We start from the raw sequence: 25180 nt of genomic DNA on the forward strand, positions 1-25180 counted from the left end.
CCACCTCACAGGAATTTGCCCTACGCTGCACCAGTGCATGGGACCAGCTGATGGGACCGAGGGCTCGGGGGGGGCAGAACCATTCTGCACCTCCGACCGCACCAACGTGAGCATTGTAAATTGAATTCATAGTCAGGTTATAGAGGAAAAAACAAGAGGTAGTTAGTTATCATACCTCTTTAAAAAGGAAAACCAAACAAAAAACAGGATGTAGAAGTGACGGAATAAACCTAAAATTGACAGGTACCTATTTTTTTAACTTTTTTTTTTTTTTTTTAAACACATGAAGTTAAGTTACAGACATCATATAAAACGCACACTTTATGGAATTCCTGCATAGCAGGAAACAAAGAGGCTAGCGCTAATCCAACAGCTACGTTAACAGCGAGAGTGCCATTTACCGGTGCAACGAAGATGCCCTATGTAAAAATAAACAGAACGTTACCCCCCTTCTAGGGGAGTCCTATGGCAACACTTCCACATTTTGTTCAGAAAGCATTTTCTTGGGGATAAACTGCCAAAATAATTTGTTTCACATCCGTAAATTTAAGGCAATGTTACTTAGACCTGAGAAAATGAAAAAAGAAAAAAAAAAAAAAGTTTAATTTTCTCAACTATACATATAGACTCAAAATTTCAGTATTTCCCATCTCCTCCAGCTGTCAGGTGGTGCTGAGCAAAACAGCTTTGGGGAAACTGCTCTGAGGTCTCAAGGTCGGATGCAGTTTGTTCCAAGGAAAGCTAATGGGAGCTGTGAGTGCTCAGACTCACCTGGCTCTTTTTCATATATTCTCTTTTTAAACACTCCTGTTTAAGCCCTTTGGAGGGGTTTAACTCCAGAATGGGCCTGTAGTGCACTGGTAACCCTGAAAGGTTTGTACAGCAAAACTGCAGCTAAAATAGACAATTAAACTACATACAGTAAATTTCTGTGATTCCCCTTTTCCAGGAGAAAAAGAAGGATGTCAGGGTTAACAACTTCACTGCACCTTAAGCCATTCCCACACTACAGAGTAAATCCTTTAACACTAGCGTGAAATCGCAAGTTGTTCTGTGCTCTTCCTCGGAAAAGAAAAATAAAAATTAAAACAAACAAACAAACAAATCAACTCACAAACGTTTCTCATTAAATGGTAAAAGACATGAGAGAGATGGGGTGGGGATTACAGACACACAGCATGCTAAGGAGTTATTAAACAAAGTGCAATGGTTTTTGACTATACAGGAGGACGGACGGACAACTCCCCTTCAGTACCATCGGCTGCCAACACCTCCGCAGAGGTCGGCAGGTACCGTGTCAGTCTGTCACCATAAAGCTTGTGCGCCTGGTCAGGCGGGCCCGGCAGCCCCCGATGCGACGGCGGGAGCTCTGCACATCTCAGAAGAGATTCACTCGCACAAAGACACGGTCACTTGCCAGACGTGAAACTTAGTCGCCCATTGAGGATCTGACAGCTGGTTCTAGAAAGCTGCTTGGGCCACAGCCGAAAGATGGACTCGGCCCTAAAATCTGTGCATGCCTGGTGTAGCTTCTGTGGGATCGCTTCCTTCTAAACGTGACTACGGACACAAAGCATCCCTCCTGCTCACATCCGAGCAGCCAGACACCCGCAGTCCCTGCCACCAGCTCTGGCCGGCACCTGCCATTACCCCACTAAAGCTGGGCTTGGGCAGAGGGTCACTAAAAAGTGGAAAATCTCCAGATCCCAGCTCAGGTTACCACAAAGCAAACAAGTTTTATCACCGGCCGCTGCCTGGCAAGAGGGTCTGAGGGCAGATTTTTCACTGATATTTCAAACGTGACTATCCAGAGATCAAAGACCAAAAAAAAAAAAGGATAAAAAAGAAAAAAACCAACAATCATCATCTGACTAGAAAGCGACTTCCACTGCTTGCCAGCACCTCCCTGCCCTCCTCTCCCAGGTTCAAAAGATGAACAGGGAGGCAGCTCCTTTACTTACCCCACGGGGAACTAAACCCGTTGTCAAATCACACATTAAAGAAGCTCACTGTGTGCAAAAGACTTTTACGCTAAAACAGTTCCAACCTACACAGTGCAGTCAACACAGTTTTTAACTTAAATTTGCAGCTTGTTCTTTACAAGTGCTTGGCAAAGAATATTTATATTCTTCTGACACCATATAAATAATATTTATACAGCTTAGACATTTTTGAGACATGCATTAGACTTTAGGTAGTACATATTTCTTGATCATATATGCAAATATTACTGTCAATTAAACCGAGCAACCTTATGCTGGGCCATGTCTTGCGTTATCCAGGACATTTGACGGTGGCTCCGAATCGTCCATGGGAAGGACCAGGCGCGTTCCCCGGATTACGAGTTCATGGTCCCCAAAAGCCAGCTCCCGATCGAGCGCATCTTCAGAGCTGTTTCCCACGAACCGCCGCGACGTGCCGCTGGATGCCACCGAGTCGGTGTTGACGGTGGAATCCCCATAGGTTAGACTGATGTCCCCGTCGTTCAAAATGAGGTCAGAGTCATCGTCCTTCAGCTGCTCTTGATTCTGGGCAACAAGCAGGAGGAAAATGTTGTTTAACTCCGTCTGAATAGCTATGTCTGCAATCACACAGAGGCGGTGAACAGATCGCAGCACAGTATCGCAGACTCTCCTGCACCGTGACCATAACCACGTGTGCCACACACACCTCTGAGCCCAGGAGGCTTGCACGATGCACTAACTCCTCTGCCTGAAAAGGCTCTTTCAGCTCTTCTTTCTGATGCCACAACCAGATATGTGGGGAATGCAATTTTGAGTAGCTTTAACAGGACCAAAATACCCACGACCACAGGAATCACATCGCTGACCCACCAGAGCCATCTTTGTTTTGTGCAGGGAACTTAATGCTGAGAATCATTCTGGTTGGAAGAGATCCTCAAGATCATCAAGTCCAAACATAACCTAACTCTGCACTAAACCATATCCCTAAAAAACACATCTACGCATCTTTTAAACATCTCCAGGGATGGTGACTCAGTCACTTCCCTGGGCAGCCTGTTCCAATGCCTGACATCCCTTTCCATGAAGAATTTTTTCCTAACATCCAATCTAAACCTCCCTGGCACAACTCGAGGCCATTTCCTATAGAACAACAGAATCATTTTGGTTGGAAGAGACCCTCAAGATCATCAAGTCCCACCGATGTTGACATCCTTTTTGGCTGTGAGGGATGCAGCTGAAGGGGCTGCAGAAATGGTTCAGCTGCAAGGCTGGAAAGAAGCATGGGACAGGGAAATGGTGTCCTCCCAGCAGGGTTTGGGGAATGAAAGACATGACAGCTTCATTGAGCCAGTCACTGAGGAGCCACCACAAATACAGCACAAATCCCTTCATGACCAAACAGTCAGCTGGAAAACCAAAACGGTCATGGGAATTAGCTCCCCCATCAGCCCCACTACCTGATCTCCCCACAGGCTCACAGCTCAATGCTGCAGAGCAGCATCCAAAAGCTACACAGAAATGCAAACAGGTCAAACTCCAGCAACACTGTGACAGAAAAGACACCAATGGACTCACTTCGTATGCCTGAGGGCTCGTCAGGCAGCGGGCAATGGGCCCACAGCACCCCGGGAGCGTGGTGGTCAGAGGAGGACCACTGTGCGTCAGCAGAGGTTTCAGATAGCTACGGAGAGGGTTAAGGAAGAAAGAGGAACAGGGCCATGTCAGTAATTCGAGGGGCGGGATGCAGAGGCAGCGGTGAGTAACTCTGTGTCTTGAGGAAATCAAGGGAAGGATAGAAATTCAAAATATTATAGGGATGAGCAATTTCAATTCACCAAAATACAGCGGGACATGAGCGGAGCAGGACTTGGTCCAGCTAAGAAAAGACTCAGCAGCATCACCTGTCCCGTCACCCTGTGCCTCTCCCAGCAAACTGCTCCACCACTAATTCACGGCAAAGCATTTGCAAGGCAGGAGGGGCACAGGTCTTGCAAGTGGGCTACAAATGAGAAGATGCTCTGTCCTTTCTGCCCACCTGCCACCGGGACTGAGGACCCTCCGGGCTTCCAGCCTTGGAGAGCTCAGCTTTGAACTCAGCTGCCGCTGTATGCCCAGTTAACAGTGGGTGGGAATGGCCATTTCTCGCAGCCACAGCCACGGGGAGGTGAAAATCAAAAATCAGCAGTGTGGTGGAAAGCAAACACTGGCTCCTCTGCTAAGCAGGGAGCAAGCCATGGTCTGAGGCAACAGAGCTGCTCGGGCAGGCGGGGTTTGGCCCAGCACAATCTGACCACCAGCCAAGGATACTTGTGATCGAAGTTGTACCACATGCGGAAGAGCCAGGCGCTTTCTGCCTTCGTACTCCTCCTCTCGCTCTCTGGGACGCCCTGCGGGAGAGCAAAACGTTAAACAGCAGCAGAACAACATGCCGAGACCTTCATCAGGGCCATGAGTGCCCACTGGGGCACCTGGTTACCCCCACAGGGTTGGAGGAAGAAAGAAACCTTCCCACGGCCTCTTCAGAAGAAACCTTTGGGTTGCACTGAGTGTAAGGACATTCACACCACGGCAGGCTGAAGGTGCTGCCAGCACCACGCTCTGCATTTAGCGGCATACAACAGCCTTAGGGAGGTGGTACCAAAGCACAGAGTGACCATTTTTCTGCTACAGCCTTCGAGTTTCTGGCCCCAAGGTTTAAAGTGCCTCAGAGCCAGTGGCTGCATCTAGACATCACATTTAATAGTGGCTGACAGGTCCAACCTCCATCAAGTCTCGCCTGAGATTTTTGTGTGCAAATAATCACGTGTTAGGGGACGTCTCGCTTCCTTTTTGTCAGAGAAAAAACATAAAACTGTTTGGAGGGAACTATGAATACAAATACATATTTCAAAGAAATTTGCCTTTCAGACGTATGGCTCTGGGCTGCCTTTAGCATTTGACACTTTCTCTCCAGAGGGTGAACATGCCAGTAAATAGTTCTGAATAAAATGAACCTCCAAGGTGCAGAACCCATCCTGAAATCAATCCAAGCTGCAGCAACAGCACAACCGAGGCAGACACACAAGTGGCACAGCTCAGGGCTCCCAGGCAGGAAAACCCCCAGCACCGCAGGGCTCCAGCATTTATCTCAGCACAGCTGGTGGTTCCTGGGCTGCCACATAACAACCCAAAGGAAACCGGGGGCAAAAGAAAGGTTGAGGGTACCAACGGGAAAAAGTGGGAAGGAAGATGCTACACAATATAGGCCAGTAAATGGCATTTTTGTACTTCTCTGGATGGTGGGAAGATGCAGAAAGCCTCCATGTCATGCACATTTTGGTATCTATTTCAGATCCAGCAAGGGAGAGATGGACTCTATCGCAGCAGTAATGTGGACTGACTAAACAGTCCAGCATTACTTTTATGCCCTTCTTTCAAACCGAATAAAAGCAAGCCTCATGACAGCCACAGAGGGCACAGAAAAGCCACGACTCCCACTGACTGCAAACTCATTCACCAGAGGAGCTAAAAACCCTCCTACAGCTGGAAGGGAGCAGAGCACAGAGGGGCATTCACAGGGTCTCGACGTAACCCCGGCACAGACAAATGCAAATTCCTCTGTAGAGGCTGCTGAACTCACCACATTCTCCTGATCCGCATCCACACCAACTCTGCAAAGGAGAACACAAGCACAGGGTTAGCACAAGCAATGCAATGTCCTGCATAGGACAACCTCAAAATTCACACCACGTGTCTGAGGACGTGGTGCAATCGCTTCCTGAACACTGTCAGGCTTGGGACCATGACACGTCCCTGTGGAGCCTGTTCCAGTGCTCCAGCACCCTCTGGGCGAAGAACCTTTTCCTAATATCCAACCTAAACCTCCCCTGGCACATCTTCCTGCCATTCCCTCGGGTTCTATCATTGGTCACCAGAGAGAACAGATGAGCTCCTGTCCCTTCTGTTCCCCTTGTGAGGAAGGTGTAGACACAATGTCTCCCCTCAGTCTCCTCTTCTCCACGCTGAACAAACCGAGTGACTTTAGCCACTCCTCATACAGCCTCCCCTCTAAACCCTTCACCAAGGGCGCTGCGATCTGGAGAAGAAGTACATGATCTCCTCTTGTCTCTTAATACCAAGCACCTTACTGTAAGAGCAGAACAAGGCAGAGAACGTGCTGTGCCCACTCGTGCCACGCTCACCGGATATTCAGGCAGGACAGCATGGCCGTGGTGCCCCCGCCAAAAACCCACACTGTAAAGAAGACGATGAGGAGCGTCGTGCTGAACATCATCTGCCGGGCGTAGGTGGCCGTGTCACGGATGGCCAAGGCAAACGCCATGGCTCCTCGCAGCCCTACGGGAAAGGGACAGTGGAGATGCTGCATTACCCCCCAGCACAGGTGGCTGCCCCCACCCAGGATGGACATCACACTGCCCCACATGCGGTCCTGTCCCTCAGATGGGGCACAGAATCATAGAATATTTCGGGCTGAAAGGGACCTTCAAAGCTCATCCAGTCCCACCCCTGCCATGAGCAGGGACATCTTCACCCAGATCAGGTTGCTCAGAGCCCCATACAGCCTGGCCTTGAATACTTCCAGGTGCTCAGGGATGAGGAAGCGCAGACAGACCACATGGTCAGAAGGAAGGATGCGATAACGTACCAGCAAACATCATCATATGCTGTAAATTTGTTCCGATCTTATTTCTTCTTCCCAAATTCAGTAAAAATGACAGTGGGTAAATATTGGCAGCTCTTCCTAGAAAGATAGCAAGCTGTATTTGCACATGTTAAGGAAATTGCTCTTCCTATGCCTCCCCTCACATCCCACCTCTGCACGCACTGCCTGACGGAAATGTTGGGGAGCCTCAGAAACACCAGTCCTATGGATGCAAAGATGATGATGATAATAATAACAACAACCACCCAGCTCTGAGTGCTACAGCAGCATGGGAAGAGCACACTAACGTCTCACTGAAGCAAAGCACATACTGTGATTCATGAATATCGCACAGAGACAAGCGCAAATAAACAAGAAATTCTGAGAGGGCAGGTTAGACAAGTGAGAGGAGAGAAAACCCACTATTTCCCACTGTATGCTCTCCCCTGCCAGGCTCGTTTTCTACCCCAAGAATTACTTGTCCTCTGCAAAGCTCAAGTTATCACAGCTACTACAACCCCTCTGATGTTCCCCAGCACGCCACTGAATTTGAAGCTCTGAGCCAAGTCCCGTTGCCAAAGATTATTCAGCAAAATGAAAGTGGTGGCAGTTGAGAAGGAAAAGAAAACCTTAATACTCCTTCTGTTTTCATAGCCTGCGAGATACAAGAATCACCAGGCCCTTCATATTGCTTTTATCTTTGAAGCTGTGTCTTTTAATATCAGCACCCAGATGGCAAAAATAATCTTGGAGCCAGTATTCAGCGCAGCCTTGAATAATATGGAAAATGCTTCCAGCTTTTATGTTCTTTCCTGAACATCACAAATTTGCATAAGAGATGTATTTCATGATCTCTCTCATGAATGAGCTATTTCATCAGCGAGTCACCAAGTTCCTCCCAAAGAGGCACAACCCAAAATTTCAATCTAAATGACCCAAATGGCATTTCCTTGCTCTTTGCTCCCTTTACCCCACTGCAACCCTGCAAAAGCTCACGGGAGGAATTCAGCAGACCCTGATGCAAACCCGTGTGCCAGCAACAGCAAAGACCACAGTGTTTTATTTAACCATATAAATCCGCTTCAGTGCACAGGGTGCAAAAAAATCTGCACATATGAACTGGTTTCCCTGTGATATGAAAAAAATACCTTCAAAGTCTTTGCTTTTCTAGACACACCAGGGCCGATAGATTGTTTCCCTTAGCACCAGCCTGCGGAAGGGGAAATCCTTTCTCGTTACATCACTCAGAGGCATCTACTGTAGCTTTAACTGTGCTATTTGACCAAAAAAAAGCTTTTTTTCAGGGTCAATCGAATGGAATAGCAGAGAAACGAGGAAATAAACAGCTGTACAAGGTAGTTCCCGTTTGCAAAGCCACTCCTGGTGCCACGCTGGCGTGTGATGAAGCCGGGTGCTTCAACACCGTGTTCGCATCGAACGCCAAGTCCCTGCAGCAGCCACTTCACATGCCCACAAAAGGAGACAAGGCAGGAAGAACAACACATAAAAACCCCATCAACAACCAAACAGAAAAGCTGAGAAAATAATCTCCATCTTCCTAAAATAACCAGCAAAGGCATCACTACATGGGAGAAATCTCCATTTAAAAATAAAGCTAGACTTACTGGAAAAAGCCCCACACATTTGAATGAAAAACATAACTTAGGAATGAAGCGCCTCTCCCTTTCTTTTCTTGTTTTATAAAATGGGCTCCAAAGGATACGAAAGCCCCCACCACAAAGGTCGGGTTAAAGACGTGGTTCTGGAAGGTGAACAGTGCAAGTCCCATGTAGGAGAAGATGAAGTTTTCTGCCAAGAAATTCAGAAGCTCAAATAACTGAAAGAGAAAAACAAATTAAAAGCGAGTTAGATATAACTGAGATTCAAGAAGAAAAACATGTTAGCCCACCCATCGCACAATAAATACTTCTGCAGAAGCAACCCTAGTAAAATCCATCTGTAGAAAGACAGATACACCTAATTCTGGCTAGAGGGAAGGAAAAAATATTGAATTTGAAATTCAGACAGGCTGAAGGAGGCTGAGGAGCTCTCACCTGCTTAGTTCTGTGTTGGGACTCTGTAGATAAGTTGTTATAGGTATAATGGGCCTGCGTGATCCCGCAGAAGAGCACGGCCACCACACCTGGGGAGCAGAGCATCACGTTAGACTCCTGGGCATGAAAAGGGAGCTGAGCCGCACCCCAACACTGTAGGAGACTTAATGCAATAACCCCAAAATAATTAAAATTCAGAAAGCAGAGGGAGAGCCCCGGCTGCAATGGATACTGGGAGAAGGAAAACACAACCGGCCCATCACCCCTGCAGGTCTCCATCCCAGACACAGGGCTGTGCTGGAGCTTGCCTGTAAAGCCACACGCCTCGGCCAGCAGGAACGTGCTCCAGGACATCAGGAAGAACAAGCCGGTCTCCAGCAATGGGAACTCCCGAAGTTTGGTGAACTTGGTGACGTTGCAGATGGTTAAGAACAATTTGGAGAGAAACTGTAGGCTAAGAGCAACACTACATAGCTCGCCCTTAAAAAGGATATCACATTGACTTTCATTAATTTAGGCTAAAAAAAATCATTAAACACTAGGTCTGGGTGCAGACAAAAAAAGAAGCTGTTATGCAAGCACTTGGAAAAAATCAACAAAAAGGATATTAAAGCTGTCACAACTCCAGTAGCTGCTCCCATTGCAAAAGATCCACTGAATATCCCCAGGAAGATCCCAATAGACTTGAACATCGCTGTGACATCAAACGTGTGGCTATTGTCACCCGCTGGCTGGTACGCAACAATTGAACTGAAAGAGAGAGGAAATGCACAGACATGAAAAAAACAATGCTTAGTGTGGAGGGGGAGGCACCTCCACAGTGCTACGTGAGCCTTGCAAAGCGCTACAACTGCTGCAAACAGAGAAATCAGGGAGACAAAACCCAAGTGCCACACTGCAACCCCCACACAGTCACAGCAGCAGTGTGCCTGTCCTGTCCCAGGGAGTCTGGGGTCCCCTGCGCCCCTCACCAGCTTTCTGCAGCTCAGTCCTGCTCCTCGGCACAGCTTTGCATCTGCTCCTTCTGGACATCAGAGCATCAGACCAAAAGCCCTCTCCCGCATGATCTCCTGCAAATGCATGTGCTAGGTGACAGTTCACCTTTTGCAATGGTATTTTGGAGGTTTGGCATCAGCTCTCTATAAAGTCGGGCACTCTTGGACCACAGAGCATTCCAGTGGGAAGCCTACATTTCTCCATGGACTCCACAGAGGCATGACGTGAAATATCCCCTGGAGAACTGTAAGTTATGCCTTTTTACCACATTTAACGTGCACTATGTTGAATGTGCACTGCTGTGAGTTCTGAAGTGACGTATCGCAGGGTAGCAAGGCAAATGGCATGGTCCCAGTTCACAACAGCAATGCTGTTATCTTTGGTTATCTTTGTCCATCAAACTCTAGCAGATCTTTGGGATGACGTGGTAAATCATTTTGCCACACTGACCCCATCTCTGAATCTGCTCACTCCTCACTCCCAAGCCTTGCATCAGCCATTCCACTGATTTACTCAGAAAGCCTGAGATACAGGGGTTCCCTATCCACCTCCTAAACACCATTTTAATATAAACTACTTATTAACTTTACTCCATGTAAACTTACCAAAAACATTAATGTCCTAGTTAGCAATCCCTCTGTTAAAACTCTTGGATGTGAACTTCAAATAGTTGCTGTTTAACCTCCTGAGTTATGCTGGAATGGAAAGTTTCTGCCTTGTGCACACATCCCACAGCTTCCTCCCCTAACTACACACCAACATTCTTCTGCAACACGAGTGACAGTCCTCCCCTTTCCAACACATCACGGGTCACTTCCCTTGCTAAACTTCCCTGCTTTTAATACATTTCATCTTTCGGCATCGCCTTTTACACTGCAAGCTGCAAATTTCTCCCTGTGGTTTAATTTCTTTCGTCAGCCCCATCCTCTACTTCCCATTCACCAATGTGTTCTTATTCTGGGGTTTGGAGGCTTGGGTTTTTTTAAACCCATACTGGTTTTGTTTCCCCTTTATACCTGACTCTTTGGATGTTGGTTTAACATTTTAACCTCTTACAGTTTTCCTTGTGGTTTTGATTTTTGCATCACTAATCAGACATTATTACCAGCTGCCCTTTCTGTGGTTTATTTCCCTCTCTCTGCCCATGGGGCTCCCCAGGGCCTTTAGCCCCCGTGAAACCTCCCTTCAGAAGAAGCAGGTACAGGCTCCATTTGGGTAAATGTTCCCAAACCGCAGCCCTGGTACCTCACTGTCCACCGCCGGTTTCAGTTCTGGGTTCAATTCCCCTTCATCCTGCAACCAGTTCCCTGCCCTGAGCCCAGCCAGGCCAGCACGAGACAGGCACAGAATGGCACGGATCTGCTCCACAGGCAGGGGGATGGACATTGGTCTGGGATTTGGGGAGCCTCAAGGAGGCTGAGGGGAGACCTTCTTGCTCTCTGCAACCGCCTGAAAGCAGGTTGGAACATGGAGGGTGTTGGTCTCTTCTCCCAAGTAACAAGTGATAGGACGAGAGGAAATGGCCTCAAGTTGCACCAGGGAAGGTTCAGATTGGATATTGGGAAAAATTTCTTTCCAGAAAGGGCTGTCGGGCATTGGAACAGGCTGCCCAGGGAAGTGCTGGAGTCACCATCCCTGGAGGGGTTTAAAAGATGCATAGATGAGGTTCTTAGGGACATGGTTTCATGCCAGTATTAGGTTAACAGTTGGACTTGATGATCTTGAGGGTCTCTTCCAACCAAAATCATTCTATGATTCTGTGACTGAAAGCAGGGAGGAGAGGAGCCTCAGGGGCACCCAGCTCCTGGCAGGAACCACGGAGGAGTCCCAGCTCCTCATCCTCCCCTGGAGCGGGGACGGTGCCCGCAGCGCTCACCCCACCATGTGCAAGGAGCTGATGGTTCTTCTCAGGGCAATTGCAAAACCTGCACACTCAGCTGGCTGCACTGGAGCCCCTCCTCACCTCCGGGGTGAGGTGGGACCCACCTCCATCAACACAGCCCATCTGCCCAGAAACCCCCTGATTCTCCATCTTCCAACACATCTGCATCTCCTACATCGGGGAGCGGGTCTTCTGACTGCAGGAGCAGAACCAGCCCCACGCAGTTCCCCCACTTACACCTCTGCAGTAACAAAGGCAAACACCAAACTAAATTTAAAAAGGGGAACCATAAGTAAGATCTCTGGGCTGCTCTTGGAGGAGCTCTCGTCCCTGGAGCAGGAGGCCTTCACCTCCTCCTTGCACCCAAGATGTCTTGTGTCCAGGTGACTTGAGGTTGCCCTTGAGACACCTGCATTGAGCAATACCCGCCGTGCCGACCGGGGCTGCCTGATGCTGCTGACAGTGACCGTGAGGGCAAAGTCCACAACAAGCTTTAAAACTGGTTTGGGTTAACTGCTGAGAAGCCCTTGAGAAGTCAGCGTGCTGCTGGGCTGGCATGCACAAAAGCCTTGCGGCAAAATAACTGCTGCCTGCAGCTCGGGGCTGCTGTTTTGGTGCAAATTATCCTACTTCAGGGCAGAGGGTGGGTAAAACTCAGCCTGAGAAAAGAGGAAGGCAGGAAATCAGAGCTACAAAGCTGATACTGAAACAGCACATGAGGCAAATCACTGTGAACGGTATAGTCACCCATGTGTGAGGAGATTCAACACAAATTTCATTACTCTGATGCTGGACCCACCCACTCCCACACAGAACCTCTCAGCACAGGCTGGAAGATCCCATTCCATCCCATCCCTTCCTCACTCTGGATCATTTCTTAAACCCAGCCTGGATGTGCAGCATTTGTTCTCGTGCCAGCAGTGACAAATACAGCATAAAAGCCAGAGCGAGCAACACAAACAGTTCCAGAAACCTCAACAGAAACATTCAGTTTGGTAAATACAACTCATGCAGGCAGACAGACAGCTCACAATATACTACTTGCTGCCTCCACCTTAGTAAAACCCACACAACCAGCACGCTGGAGTGACAAGTATTCCAGAAATATTTTCTGCATTAGTCTTAGCTATATGTTAACCTGTCACCATTGTAGATATTATATATTGCCAAACAAATTCCCGTGATGACAACACAGTGAAAACGCAGATAAAATATGTCCTAGATGCAGAGGACATAAAATATTCAAGAATATAAAACATTTTTTAGAAAGCCAGCAAGTTTCCCATGTGTTCAATCCAGGGTATTAACTCCAGCTGTAAGAAATACCATCTTGATGCACAGAAAGTGTGGAGAGAAAGGAAACAGCTGCTTTACCAACTATTTCCACCTAAACAATAGCAGCTGTTTGTGGATGGGAAGGCAGGTAAGAGCAAAGCCATCAGCAAGGGATTGCAGTGGAACCCTGTGGCTGAGAAGCAGACATGGTGCTTTTCCCATCTCAGAGCAACACAAAAAACCTCCTTCTGGCTGGGTCAGCCGGCCATAAAAGCAAAACAAAACCATCCATCATGCAGGAGAAAGCTGTAGGGACAACCCACAGTCCCAGGCTGCGGTTTGCAATGAGGAGATGCATCAGAAGGTCACTACAGCTTTTCATGACACTTAATATGTAAATCTGCGCTTGCAAACATCAATGCTCCTATTTTACAGAAGCAAGGCCAGGTGGTGCCCCCCAACACCTGACATGTAACATACATAACAGTCAAAAATAAAAACAGAACACACTTACGAAGACAGCACTATGGCAACGGCATCATTGAGGACGCTTTCGCCAAAGAGAAGGGCATACAGCTCAACATCAACCTGGAGTTCATGGAATATGGCAAGAACAGTCACTGACAAATAGAAAAATAGAGAGACATTCAAAAAGGTGCTGTTATTTTGGTGTAATCAAAGACAAAATGCCCCTTTTTAGAAAGCTGCCTTCCTGCATGTCAGTGCCACTGACAGCAGCAGCCAGTGACGGTGCCAGCCGCCCCCCGTGATCCCTTTGAAACTCTTCCTTCTGCCCTTTGAGATTTGAATTTACTTTATCATTTGCCTCCTCCTCCTTTTCTGAAAACTTCTCCTGGGCTTTAGCTCTATTGAATGATGAGCAAACTTTGCTCTGAGCTTCCTGAGGGTCTGAGCTCGTGGGCTGGACCACAAGTACCACGCTGACACAAGCTTTTGGGATGCTGTTAGCTTGGAGCATCAGGAAGAGCCTTCCTCCACCTGCAGAAGTTCAGGAGGATGCAGCCTCATCCAAGACAATGGCTGTCTTTTCCTCCCATCCCTGATACTCCAGGAGAAACACTCGTATTCAACACAGGTTGACACACTGGAAATGCCAGCACAGATGTGCTAACGTTTCAGACCTAACTGGAGAAAGCCAGGCACTGGCTCGAACCCCAGCTGGGGGTTCCTTGTGATTTACAGCCACAGGGCGGAGATCAGAGTCCTCTCAAGCCCTTCCACGATCCAGAGGGTCCAAGAAGATATTAATAATAAAAACGCAGCAGGTTTTGCCTATCAGCCTTGCAAAAACATCACAACATCTAAAGCAAGCAAGATGTAACACATGGTGCATCATGCACAGCTCAAGCTGCTGCGGAGCGCTGAGCTCATTCCAATCAACCCTGCAAGTCCTGTAAAACAGCATTCAAGGACCCATCTGTACACACTGATGGGGGTTTAATCCATTTACGCACAGGGAAACGCTCCATTTTCACCTGTGAAATCTTCTTGTTCCTATTTCAAAGCCTGAAGAAGGGATGCGATGCCAACGGCTCATCCGCAGTGTTTTTAAGCATCACTTCCATTTACATCCTCTGCCCACCTGCCACCAGATCCACCACACCATCATCACATCTCTGAGGTGCTCCCCGCTTTGCAAATATGTTCCCCATCTCAATGTCGACACCCTAGCAAATTACAGGGAGGTTGCTCAACCTCACAGCCACATGGGAACAATTCCCCACTAAAGGAACCTGTGGCCTGAACACACACGCACCCAAGATACACTCAGAAAAGCTGCAAAATAAGGGTTTGGGTTTTTTTTTAATAAGAATGTCAGCAGTAATAACCACACCACTACCTAGCAAATCTTAGGGAAACACAAAAAAATAAGTTAGTAAAAACACATGGGAAACACACATCTTGCATCTCCACCTGGCAGACAGATGTGGCTATTGCCATGTTATGCTGCAGGTTATGTTCTGCAGCGTTATTCTTGCATATATGCATATACACACAATGCTCCTCATTTTGCCTTTAAAAACAGAAATCACTCGTTGTTAAGATGAGCAGGTAAAAGTCCCAGTTCATCTGGAAACAACAGCACCTGGCACTTGTTTCAAAAGGGCAGAGGATTTGGCTTATCCAGGTGTGTAATCTCTCCCTTCCAAGCAAAACTGACCAATATCTGCATTTAAAAAGATCCGCCAAAGCTCCCGTAACATCGGGAGGTGGGCGATGCTGCCGTCCCCCAGCCCCACCACACTGGTCTCAAACGTAGTAGCCAGGCTGCAAAAGAAGAAATTCAAGCCTTGTTCAGCAAAGGGCAGGAGGAAAGAGAGGTCTTTTTGTGGTCCTGTGTTTTTAGGTGAAGTTGGAACATGCAAATAAACAGCTACCATGTAGAAGCAATCGTGAACTAAGTAAAATTCCATTGGATAAGGCACGTTTTTCATAGTTTTGATTTATAAAACGCATCAGTAGACCAAGATGTCACTACTGTCCTCAGTACTGCTCAGTAAGACAAACTTTAAATTAGATTAGTACCTTTCGAAATCCCACCCAAACGGAAGCTGAAGAAAATCTCTAAACTAACTAAAACTATCAGCTGAACCCCACATTACACGTCTTGCTCTGCATCACCGGTTGGCACAGGATGGCAGAGACACAGTGGACCTGTCCCCAAGCCCAGCCAAGTCGAGAGAGAAACTGCCTAGAACCTCATTGCAAACGAGGATTCAGGAAAGCAGAGGTTTGGAAGGTATATTACATGTAACCAGAAGGAAATAAAAAGGGATGAAGGCAAACTTCACCTCTAAGAATGTCACAAATAAATTAAACTCCAAAATTCAGGAGGAAACTTCTTCACCCCTTCACCACAACCCAAAACAGATCAAAACGTAGGTAAAATGAGGGAAAAAAAATAACCATCTAACTTACCTGGGTCAGTAGCTGATACGATGGCACCAAACAGGAGGCAGTCAGTGAAGTAGAAGTCTCCCCCGAGCTGCCCAGTGACTTTCATCAGCGCCACGCAGCCATACACAACAGAGCTGGTGATTAGAAGAGGCAATTACTCATCTCTGCAGTGCATTAAAACGACACTCAACTGGGCTCAATTTCCCTGAATTTGCCAGATTAACCCCTGAAGTTACCAAACGCAGGAACACCGAAGAACTGCACCGTGTGAGCTGTGCCTGGTGAAGCCCAGGACCACACACACCAAAGCACCCACCACAGCAGACCACAAACACGGTGCTGGTGAGGAACCAGGACCAAAACTCCTCCACGAGCACAACACAGCTAAAGAAAAGCGGCAGCCAGGCTCATGGGCTCTTGTGGTCACTCTGCAGTGTCTCCCATTTAACACATTTCAGTGGGATGATCATGGCCTGACTTTGAAACAGCTGAAACTTTCAGTGAGGAACATATAATGTGGATACTGAATTTGCTTGAATCCACCGGACTCTCCAGTGGAAAACACCCTACGCCAGCCTGCGTGCTGCTATTCAGAGCACGAATCATCTCGCTCCCTCTGTACAGAGGGATAAATAATTTGAAACATAATCTGTGCTCACTGGGCACCTGCTTCCAGCAAGTAAGGACAGGACATGAATTTACGATCCTGCCCCTCCTGTGTCTCATGCTTGTCAAAGCTGTGCTTTTAATAACTTCAAGCTACTGTCTGTTTTTGCAAGACAATCTTCAGAGAAGTGTGAAACTTTCCCTGGCATGTACATAAATATTCTATATGGGATGCTGAGAAAGCACTATGCAATTAGACAGCAATCGCCCCGTCCACCCAGCAAAAGTTTGGACAGTAAATGGTATCATTTGCTGCTGCCAAGCAGAGGTGCAGAGAGCCCGTGTGATCTTTCAGGGCTGGGATTAGCAGCTGCAGCTCCGGGCTCAGGGCGCTCCCAGCATGGCTTAAATCCCCGCAGAAGAACCAGACGGGCTCCAGCTACTCACCCGATCACCAGGCAGGAAATTGCAGTGCCGAGAAAGGCGTACGCTAGGATGGACCCCAAGTTTCTGAAGAAGTGCCTCTAGGAGGAGGAGATAAAACAAAAAAAAAACAAAAACATGCTGAATTATATTTTTCTAACAATTTTTTTCAAGCCCGCACAGGCACCCACACAGTGTCCATCATGAATTGGAACTTAGCTCAGACACCACGAGCTGGACACGCACGGCTGAACAGTGCCCACCACACTGGTGTATACTGATGTTCATGCAGCATTAATATACATGAACATATCTTTTTCTTGTACCCGTGTATTTAACAAGGTCCTGGGAACTGATGTCCTAACCCAGCAGCATTCCTCCTTCCTTCTCCCACAAGCTAAGCAGGATCATTCCCCTCTCCTTCCAAATCAGCATTTCAGAGAGCTGCAGCTTTCTAAAAACCTCCCACCCTCCCACGTGTTTGGAAAGTAAGGATGCCTGGAATGGCCCAGCTGACCTCAAAAACCCCTGTGCAAAACCATGCTGGAAATGGCTGAAGTCTCTGACCCTTCCTGGGGCAGGGGGATGGACAAGACTGACTGGGACACCCTTGGCCCTGTTTCCTACAATCCCACATGTACTGAGGAAAAGCGTATCCAGCTCCGCCGCCCTGGCCTGCTGAGCAAGCATTAAAGCACTCTCAAGTATTAAAAATGCTCTGCAGGCAGAGGAACTAAAAACGTAGGTGCTGTAAAGGCACGTACCCTTTTCAAGCTGTAGCCTGCATAAAATATAATTGGAGGAAGCAAAATGTTGAAAAATACTTCAGGATCAAAAGTCACCTGTTAAGGAAAAAAAAAACAACACAATGGTAAAATGGTTTGTTGAGACCTTGCAAGGCAAAACACAAAGAAGAATGTTATATAAAATATAAGGAGAAAACCCTGTATCCTGGCCAGATGAAATGCTGTCGGGTGAACAATGGGATGTGCCTGGGATCTTTTGGAGACACAACCCAGAGTCTACACAGCTCAAATTAAGTTCAGCTGAAACCAGAGTTTCATTACGTTGTGTTCAACTTGAAAATTATAACTGATTATGGTCTGACCCAAGTTAAGAATCAAAATCACATAATGCAGCAGATACAGGACTCGTCCCCACGGAAGGAGTGGGGAGCATCACTTGCCTCTCTAGTCACCAACCCCTTTACCTTTCTCAGCATCTCATTATCCTGGACGTTATTGAGCTCCTGGGCGCTGATTTCCCCCTTCAGGGTGTACTCGTAGTACTTCCCGCTGACGTTCACCAGCAGCGTGGCAGGGCTGGTCTGCACTTGGCAGCTCATGGTCACGTTGTTGACATCGCTGGGGACGTGGATGCCGTAGCGCAGGACCACGCCAACCAGGACCCCTGGGGAGAGACACGTCGGTGAGATGAGCCACAGCAAACTCCCGGGACAACCTCTTTGAGCACGGATGTGGCATCAGGCACTCCAGCATCCCGACCCTCTGCTCAGCTGCTGAGCACAACCGCCATCCAAATAACTGCCCATGTGATATTAAAACATCCTCATCCTCTCATGAGCCATGGAAACGCTCTGTGCTCATGCTGACTTTCTAACACCAGGCATGGACTTGTCCTGAAGGTTTTTAATTACTCAGCCATCAGTCAGACCCTCACCTTAGTGCAGCAAACGGCCAGCATCGAGGGCACACTGGTTTTCTGATGGTGAGCACGCTGGCATTGGTGGCACACAGCTGGGGACCTGGGCAAGGCGCTGCTCACGTGCCTGAACTATGTAAGTTACACCTGGAAACCTGACAGCATCACATTTTGCCACTACAGAAATACGAAAACAAAGGGTTTAATGTAAGGGATTAAAAAAGGGACCAAGCAACCATCACCAACACTCTGAGGACAGCAAGCATCCTTCCTAAGATGCTGCAGCACCACACAGCCTTTTCCCACACCTGGGAACCTTGGCAGTGCACAGCAGTGATCCTCATTTTATAAACAACCGTGGAAGTTTCCCAACGCAGGCCGACCACCCGAGTCTGCCCCTCACCCCCTGCAAGCTCCAGCTCTGCATCAGGAGCAGCAGCCCCAGGGCAGCCCTGGGAGCCAGCGCTGCCTCCGGCTCCGCTCCTGCACCGGAGTATCGTGGGGTTAATTTGCGAGTCAGCAGTTTATACGCCACTTTTCGTTTGCAACACAGCTGTCGAGCTGCGCTCCGAGGTCTCGCACCCAGATTAACGGCATTCACACGGCGCAGGCTGCTCCGGCTCCTGCTCACCCGCACGCTGTGCCAAGCACTCTCCGGGCAGAGCTTTTCGACATCTGCAGGCTGGGGAGGAGGGGTGTCCCACAAAACAGCTTTCCACATAGCCTTCAGCACAAAAGGGTTTGGAAACTGCTTGATTAAGGCAGCACTGAGCCACCACAGAAATCTGGAATCTTAAACCCATCTCTGAACCACACATTCATGAAAAGCTTTCAGACACGTGGGAACTAAAACGGAGACCGCAACACTTGGAAGGCTTCTCCATTTGTCTCCCAGGACACTACCACTTCTTTGCTGTTGCCTTAATTAAGATCTTGCTCTGAGCTTTCCTACAGGCAGGGCACAACCCTGACCGAAGGGAACACCAAACTCTTCCCCCACTGCCATCTCACGGCAGCAGAGCCTGGGCAGGAGACCACGGGGTCCCAGCACATCCAGCGAGCTCCCGATCTGCTGCCCGCTTTTTGCCTTCTCTTCCTTTGCCAGCTGCTTTCCAGGATGAGATTTGCTCATTCTGAAGAAAAGCCCCCACCTCCCATCCCAGGGGATGTCACGCCGAGCAGGGTCACCCAAGCACACAGCCAGGCCATGAGCAGAGGCAGAAGAACGTGCTGCAGAGCCTCACTGCTGCTAACTCATCACACCAGCGCCGCTGATGTCCCATCTCAGGGACCAGGCTGACAGACCCTGGAGCAGCGCCCAAAACCCAGCCCCTGGTCAAATGTGGCACTTTCTGCAGTGCAGCTGAGCTGCTCTCACAAAGCTACTGATGGTTTTAAGCCCTGCACGGACAACTGGGCTCACCATCTTCTTGGGGCTCTATTCTGCACTGCACCACTGATGCAGAATTGCCCTGACAGTAACAGAAAAGCTCTCTCAGTGCACAACCAGGCACACTCAGCTCCAGTAAGGTGCTTCAGGGAATGCCACACTGTGCAGAGCATCTGAGCTGCTTTCACACCAGCATCACTAACAACTGAGGACACCAAAGAGGAATCCTTTGGCTCACTCTTCTGCTAGCCTCCTAGCTCCTGTGATCTTCCAGTGCTCTGGAAATACAAGTATGGAAACGAAGACAAGAATGTCAAGAACACTGAGATGCAACATCACAAGTATGTGGCGGGGGATGTGTGGCACCACAGCACTGGGACGAAACACCCAGGTCCCCTTTCACCCCAAAGAGGATGACCCCTGAGGCACCATAGGAGACAACCAAACTCTTCCCTGGGATACAGTGAGCTTCAGAGAGTCGTTTACGTCTGCCCAGGGCAGTGGTGGAGTCACCATCCCTGGAGGGGTTTAAAAAACACACAGATGAGATTCTTAGGGTCATGGTTTAGTGCCAGAGTTAGGTTATGGTTGGACTCAGTGATCTTAAGGGTCTCTTCCAACCAAAATGATTCTGTTAAGCAGCTTTAAACAGTTACAGTGAGAATTCAGATGCAAGGGAAGGGAGGTGAGCCAGACTGGAGAGCTCATCCACCCTCACAACTGCTCCTCCACTCCTGCGGAGCAGGCAGCACCAGGTACACCGCGCTCTGCAGCTCTCCAGAGTGATCTGAGCTGGCTTTTAAAAACTATTTAAAAAAAAAAAACAACACAAGTTTATTTTAGAGCTTCATGTGGGGGTCAGAAACCTCCAGCAGCAGGAGCTGCATGGCTTTCCTCAGCTGGAAACCCATCCAGCGAGCCCTTTAGATGCCCAGGCTCAGTGCTTTGAGGTGGGTGGCCTTGCAGGAGGGACAGACAGACATCACTGCTGCTAATTCAGAAGGGATCCTGACTCACCCACCTCTCCGCTCTTAATCCCGGTCCCAAAGCAGCGCTACATCTGATAACCCCCCGGCTGGTCCTCGCCGTCTCACTTACCCAGGCAGCTGTTCCTGGCCCCACACTCCGGCTGCAGCCAAATTCCCACTCTGGTCAGGAATGAGATAAGGGAAAAGGGACGTATAAACCTACAATATCTGCCAAGGCCACTGTGCTTGGGGCTTCAAAAATCAGCCCTTTTATCCTACCCTGTAACACGCTCCCAGAGCTCTCTGGACCAGGGTTGGAAAAGATGTCCCTGTGCAAACAAACACCTGCACACAGAGCTCCGGGCACCTGCCAGCAATGTCCCTGACGCAGAGACACCATCGGAGTCACTGACAGGCAAACTGTGCTGCTGCTCTGCTTAAAGCCAATTCCGCTGCCAACATTGAGATGACACCCTCACTGCCCCCCCCGCCAAACACTGGATCCCTAAATCAACCCCTCTCACCTCGCGATGCTCGCTGGAGGCATCTGGAACAAACCTGACTCAGACGGCAAGTTTTTTCAGACACCCAGACACCAACACCCAGTCCTGGGCTCAGGCTACCTGGACCAAGTCCAGAGGACCATGTAGGTCCTCCTGGTTCTGAAACTCTCGTAGGAAATGGTTCAGACTCTCTTGGCACTCGAAGGGCCATCCTAGCAGCAACCTGTGAGCAGCTATGCCAGTATCGACATGCTTTGGCAGCCCCAAGTTTTACAAAACTGGGCCCTGGGAGGGAGCAGAGCAGAAGGAACCCGACACCAAGGGAGCTGCCAGCCAAAAGCTGCAAGGAGTAGAGAAGCTAAAGGCAAAGCCGGTAAATTAATTGAGTTATTTTATGCAAAGTGCAAGAGATTATTCTCATTGCATTTCTCCCAACTTCATTAAAAAGAACAAAAGCCCATGGGCTTTTTTTTTTAGGTGCTGTTGAACATTTCCGAGGTAAGGTTTTAAATGAAGACTAACATATTACCATTCGAGCACTTAACAACAATGGAAGCACACAAGATCCCCAGGCGAGTATTAATCTGGACACCAAAAGGAAAGAAAAATGTAGTAGGCAAGTGAAGACATCCTGACAACAAGCAATTCAGACATACGCAATCCAGGGGCCAAGTGGGAACAAGTACAAGGAAACTAAACTTTTAGAGAAGCTCCTGCCACATCCACCATCAGACCTTGAGAAGAACCGAAACAAGATGGTTTAATTAATCGTCCTATATGTTGAATACCTTGGGTGTGGGAACCTAATTTGAAACATTGAAATGAAGTTTAGGGGCTACTGAACACCATGAAATGACTCCAGCCTGCATCTGGCTCTCGAACATCAACTCTGAGCTGACAGCGTGATTCGTAAGACCTAAATCCACCTGGAGCGAGAGCTTATAACTTACAATAAAAACACAGACACCAAGGAAACTCTGATGTATTTCAGGAAGAAGACATGTATGCAAAAGATTTATCTGACTTAGTTGTTGGGTTTTTTTAATTAGAAAAAGACAAGCTTTTACAAATTGCTTGTCTTGCCCAGATTTCAGGGTCTGTTTTGTAGCCTGCCTGCCACAGCCCTTCCACATTTTCAGCAGACTTCCCCAGGGCTGAAAGCATCGCAGGGGGCTGGCAAGAGCCAAGCAGAAGCGGTACCTGCTTTGCTCCCTGCAGCTTTTGTCGCTGTAAAACAACAGCATCTCACCACTCCTTGGGAAACTACACATTCCTTTTCCTACAGCAGCTCCCACAACCTGAGGAGCAAATGCCAAACACCTTGACAGCGGGAAAAACTCTGATTTTCTGCATGACCAGACGGGTGATGTTACAGATTTTGCCAACAACTCCCTAAGAGCAAAAGAGCGGACACAAAAGATGCATTTTACAGATTGGCAGGAGGCCAAAATGACCCGGGTCATCCTCTGAGAACAAGGGGAGTACTCAGGTGGGTCAGGGAGCATCAAGACGAAGAAAACTCCAGGAGAAGAAGAACAAGGTTGAGATCGAGTTGGAAAGCACAAAAGGAATAGAAAGTCCATGTGCTGGCGAGCTCCAGGGCAGGAGAAGGACAACCTCCCGTGCTGGAAGCATGAGCTCCCACAGCACAGCTCCCGTCCCGGGGAGGTGTGCACCCTGCCAGGCCAGCGACCCAGCAACGCCTGCACCTCCCCGTGGCTTGCAGGAATCCGAAAAGGCAGAGCAGTATTTTGTGCCTCTGGGCTGACGCGGGTGTCTCCACCCCTTCATTTGGAAGGACACTTCCAGTTAACTGAAGCTTGGGATCACAAAAGCCAACAGGAGTGAATGGCTCAAGTCAGAGCCTTCCAAGCAAAGCTTTCTGCTGGGTGGGGGACTCGGCCACACTGCTTGGTCACACATCACCCACAATCAGCACAAGCAAGGACAGCACAGAGAAGAGACACTACCCACAGCAGAAGACACCTTTTAATCCTAAACTACACAAATCTTGTCTAGATTTGTCCACGGCTGCGTTAATCACTCCCCCAGCAGAACTCCCAGACCTGCTTTGGTTGAACTCCAAGTCATGCAAGATAACTCAGGCAGAGCCACGTATGGCACCTCCATAGTATAGTTCAGGCCACTTCATGTGCCATGTCACCTCACTAAATCACAGGACACCATTAAAATCCAACCAGCTATGGACCTGTTCCCCTGACTCAACAGTCTCACTCCACTTCTTGTGGGAACACACACAGGGCATCTCACCAAGAGGTCCTGTCACAGCAAGAGGAGGAACCCCAAAAGTAGGAGCTTGTCCCCGAGCAGCAGGACATAAGGCTGTTGGTCCTCTGGGTCCCTGAGCATGGCAAAGGGTGGGAGCATCCCCCCATATGGCCTCTCCACTCTTCCCAGCCTCTGGAAATTCAGGTGCTCTAAACATGGGGTGGAGACACAACCTCCGGCCTCAGTATGTGAGACATAAGGGTCCTGACAGCACAAAGCCTGTCTATGCAGACCAGTGTCCCCAGTCTCAGCCCTGGAGCATGGGAGCAGGACTTGCCGGTGCTCGGTGGCATGGTTTTGAGCTCGCTTGGCACACGGCAGCCCCCGACCCCACCAGCCTCACCCATGCTGGGTGAAAACCAACCTGGGAAAACCCAACCAGCTCCTCGCTGCTGGAGACTTTGGAGTGACACTGTCCTCAAGAGCCCTTGATATCTCGGGTTTGGAGAACAACCAACCTTCCCTCCAGTGACACGCAGATAACACCCGGCATGGGGCAAGGCAGGACCGGGCGTGCAGCCCGGCTGTGCCAGCGAGAGAGGAGCCTCTGTAAGGGGGTACAGCGTGTTCCCCCAGTCCCCACACCCATGGGGACACCCACAAAACGAGCCCTGCTGCAGCCCCTGACCACAGGGCCACCGGGCACGGAAGAAGGGAGCGGTGGGGCTGCTGGTGGCCCAGCACAGCCCCGGGACCGGTTTGGACGGGGCTCCCAGTGCTCAGGGCAAGGCTCATCCCTCCCCACACGGGTCTCCCACGGAGCGGGGCAGGTGGGTGATGGGGTAAGGGGGTGCGTGGGGGTCCCCGCGCCCCTCACCGTAGATCATGGCCAGGCCGGTTTCGTGGAGGAAGCGGGCGCGGCGGTGCTTGAAGAGCCAGATGGTGAGGATGGTGAGGGTGAGCAGCAGGATGAAGACGAGCAGGTTGAGGCTGTCCTGCCGGTGGCTTTCCTCCGCCGCCTTCTCCGACACGATCTCCTCCTCCAGCGCCCCGGGACGCGCCGCCAACACCTCCCCGCCCGCCGCCCCCCGCGCCCACAGCCCGGCCAACGCCGCCAGCACCGGCCCCGCCATCGCCCCGGTACCGGCCCCGGCGCCACCACCAGGAAGCGGCGCTGGGCGCAGGCGCTGCGGGGCGGGGACAGCGCTGCCGGGAGCCCGGATAGGGACGGGGCTGGGGCGGGAGAGCGGCGCCGCCGGGCTGGGAGCCTTGCCGCGGAGAAAAAGGGGGTTATTTCATCTTTTAAATCACTGAGGGCGAAGAGCCGAAGGGGGGCGGGTTGGGGTGGAGGTGAGGCGGGATCTCGCAAACGTGTTGCAAGCGAGCAGAGGGAGGTTTGCAAGAGGAAAGGTTGGCTGGTCGTGAAGGGAGGTGCGAGATTGCAAAGTGGGAGGGGGGGAATCAGGTCGCGGGGGTGTAAGGGACAGAGGGCTGCACGGGCAGGCTCGCAGGAGTGCTGGGGAAGGGGTTGCAAGGGAAAAAGCAGATTGCAAAAGTGGGTTCTAAGGGAAAAGGTTTCCGGAATGCAAGGAGGTTTGCAAGAGGAACAGGAATTCCCCGAGCAGACTTGCTGCAAGGAAGAAGTTTCGCAGAGGAGCGGCTGGGGC

At 49.5% G+C, this 25180-nt stretch overlaps 1 protein-coding gene across 2 annotated transcripts; it reads right to left on the bottom strand.

Annotated features, from left to right (window-relative positions):
• Positions 1 to 496: 496 nt before the first annotated feature.
• On the bottom strand, positions 497 to 24699 carry SLC9A6 (solute carrier family 9 member A6). 2 transcript variants are annotated; one of them, XM_065077591.1, is made up of 16 exons: positions 24391 to 24699; positions 17972 to 18171; positions 17526 to 17603; positions 16786 to 16862; positions 15754 to 15866; positions 13328 to 13433; positions 9264 to 9410; positions 8969 to 9069; positions 8661 to 8749; positions 8330 to 8443; positions 6610 to 6721; positions 6146 to 6299; positions 5584 to 5614; positions 4272 to 4351; positions 3540 to 3645; positions 497 to 2528 (listed from the first exon to the last, which is right to left on the bottom strand). In XM_065077591.1, the coding sequence occupies exons 1-16, from the start codon at positions 24644 to 24646 to the stop codon at positions 2253 to 2255; spliced, it is 2040 nt and encodes a 679-aa protein (XP_064933663.1). In that variant the 5' UTR covers positions 24647 to 24699; the 3' UTR covers positions 497 to 2252. The 2 variants fall into 2 exon arrangements, with proteins under 2 accessions (XP_064933663.1, XP_005500622.2); XM_005500565.3 differs by having other exon boundaries at positions 8969 to 9074; positions 9269 to 9410; positions 24391 to 24698.
• Positions 24700 to 25180: the final 481 nt, after the last annotated feature.

The sequence above is a fragment of the Columba livia genome, chromosome 12 (assembly GCF_036013475.1).
Source record: "Columba livia isolate bColLiv1 breed racing homer chromosome 12, bColLiv1.pat.W.v2, whole genome shotgun sequence".
NCBI lineage: Eukaryota > Metazoa > Chordata > Aves > Columbiformes > Columbidae > Columba > Columba livia.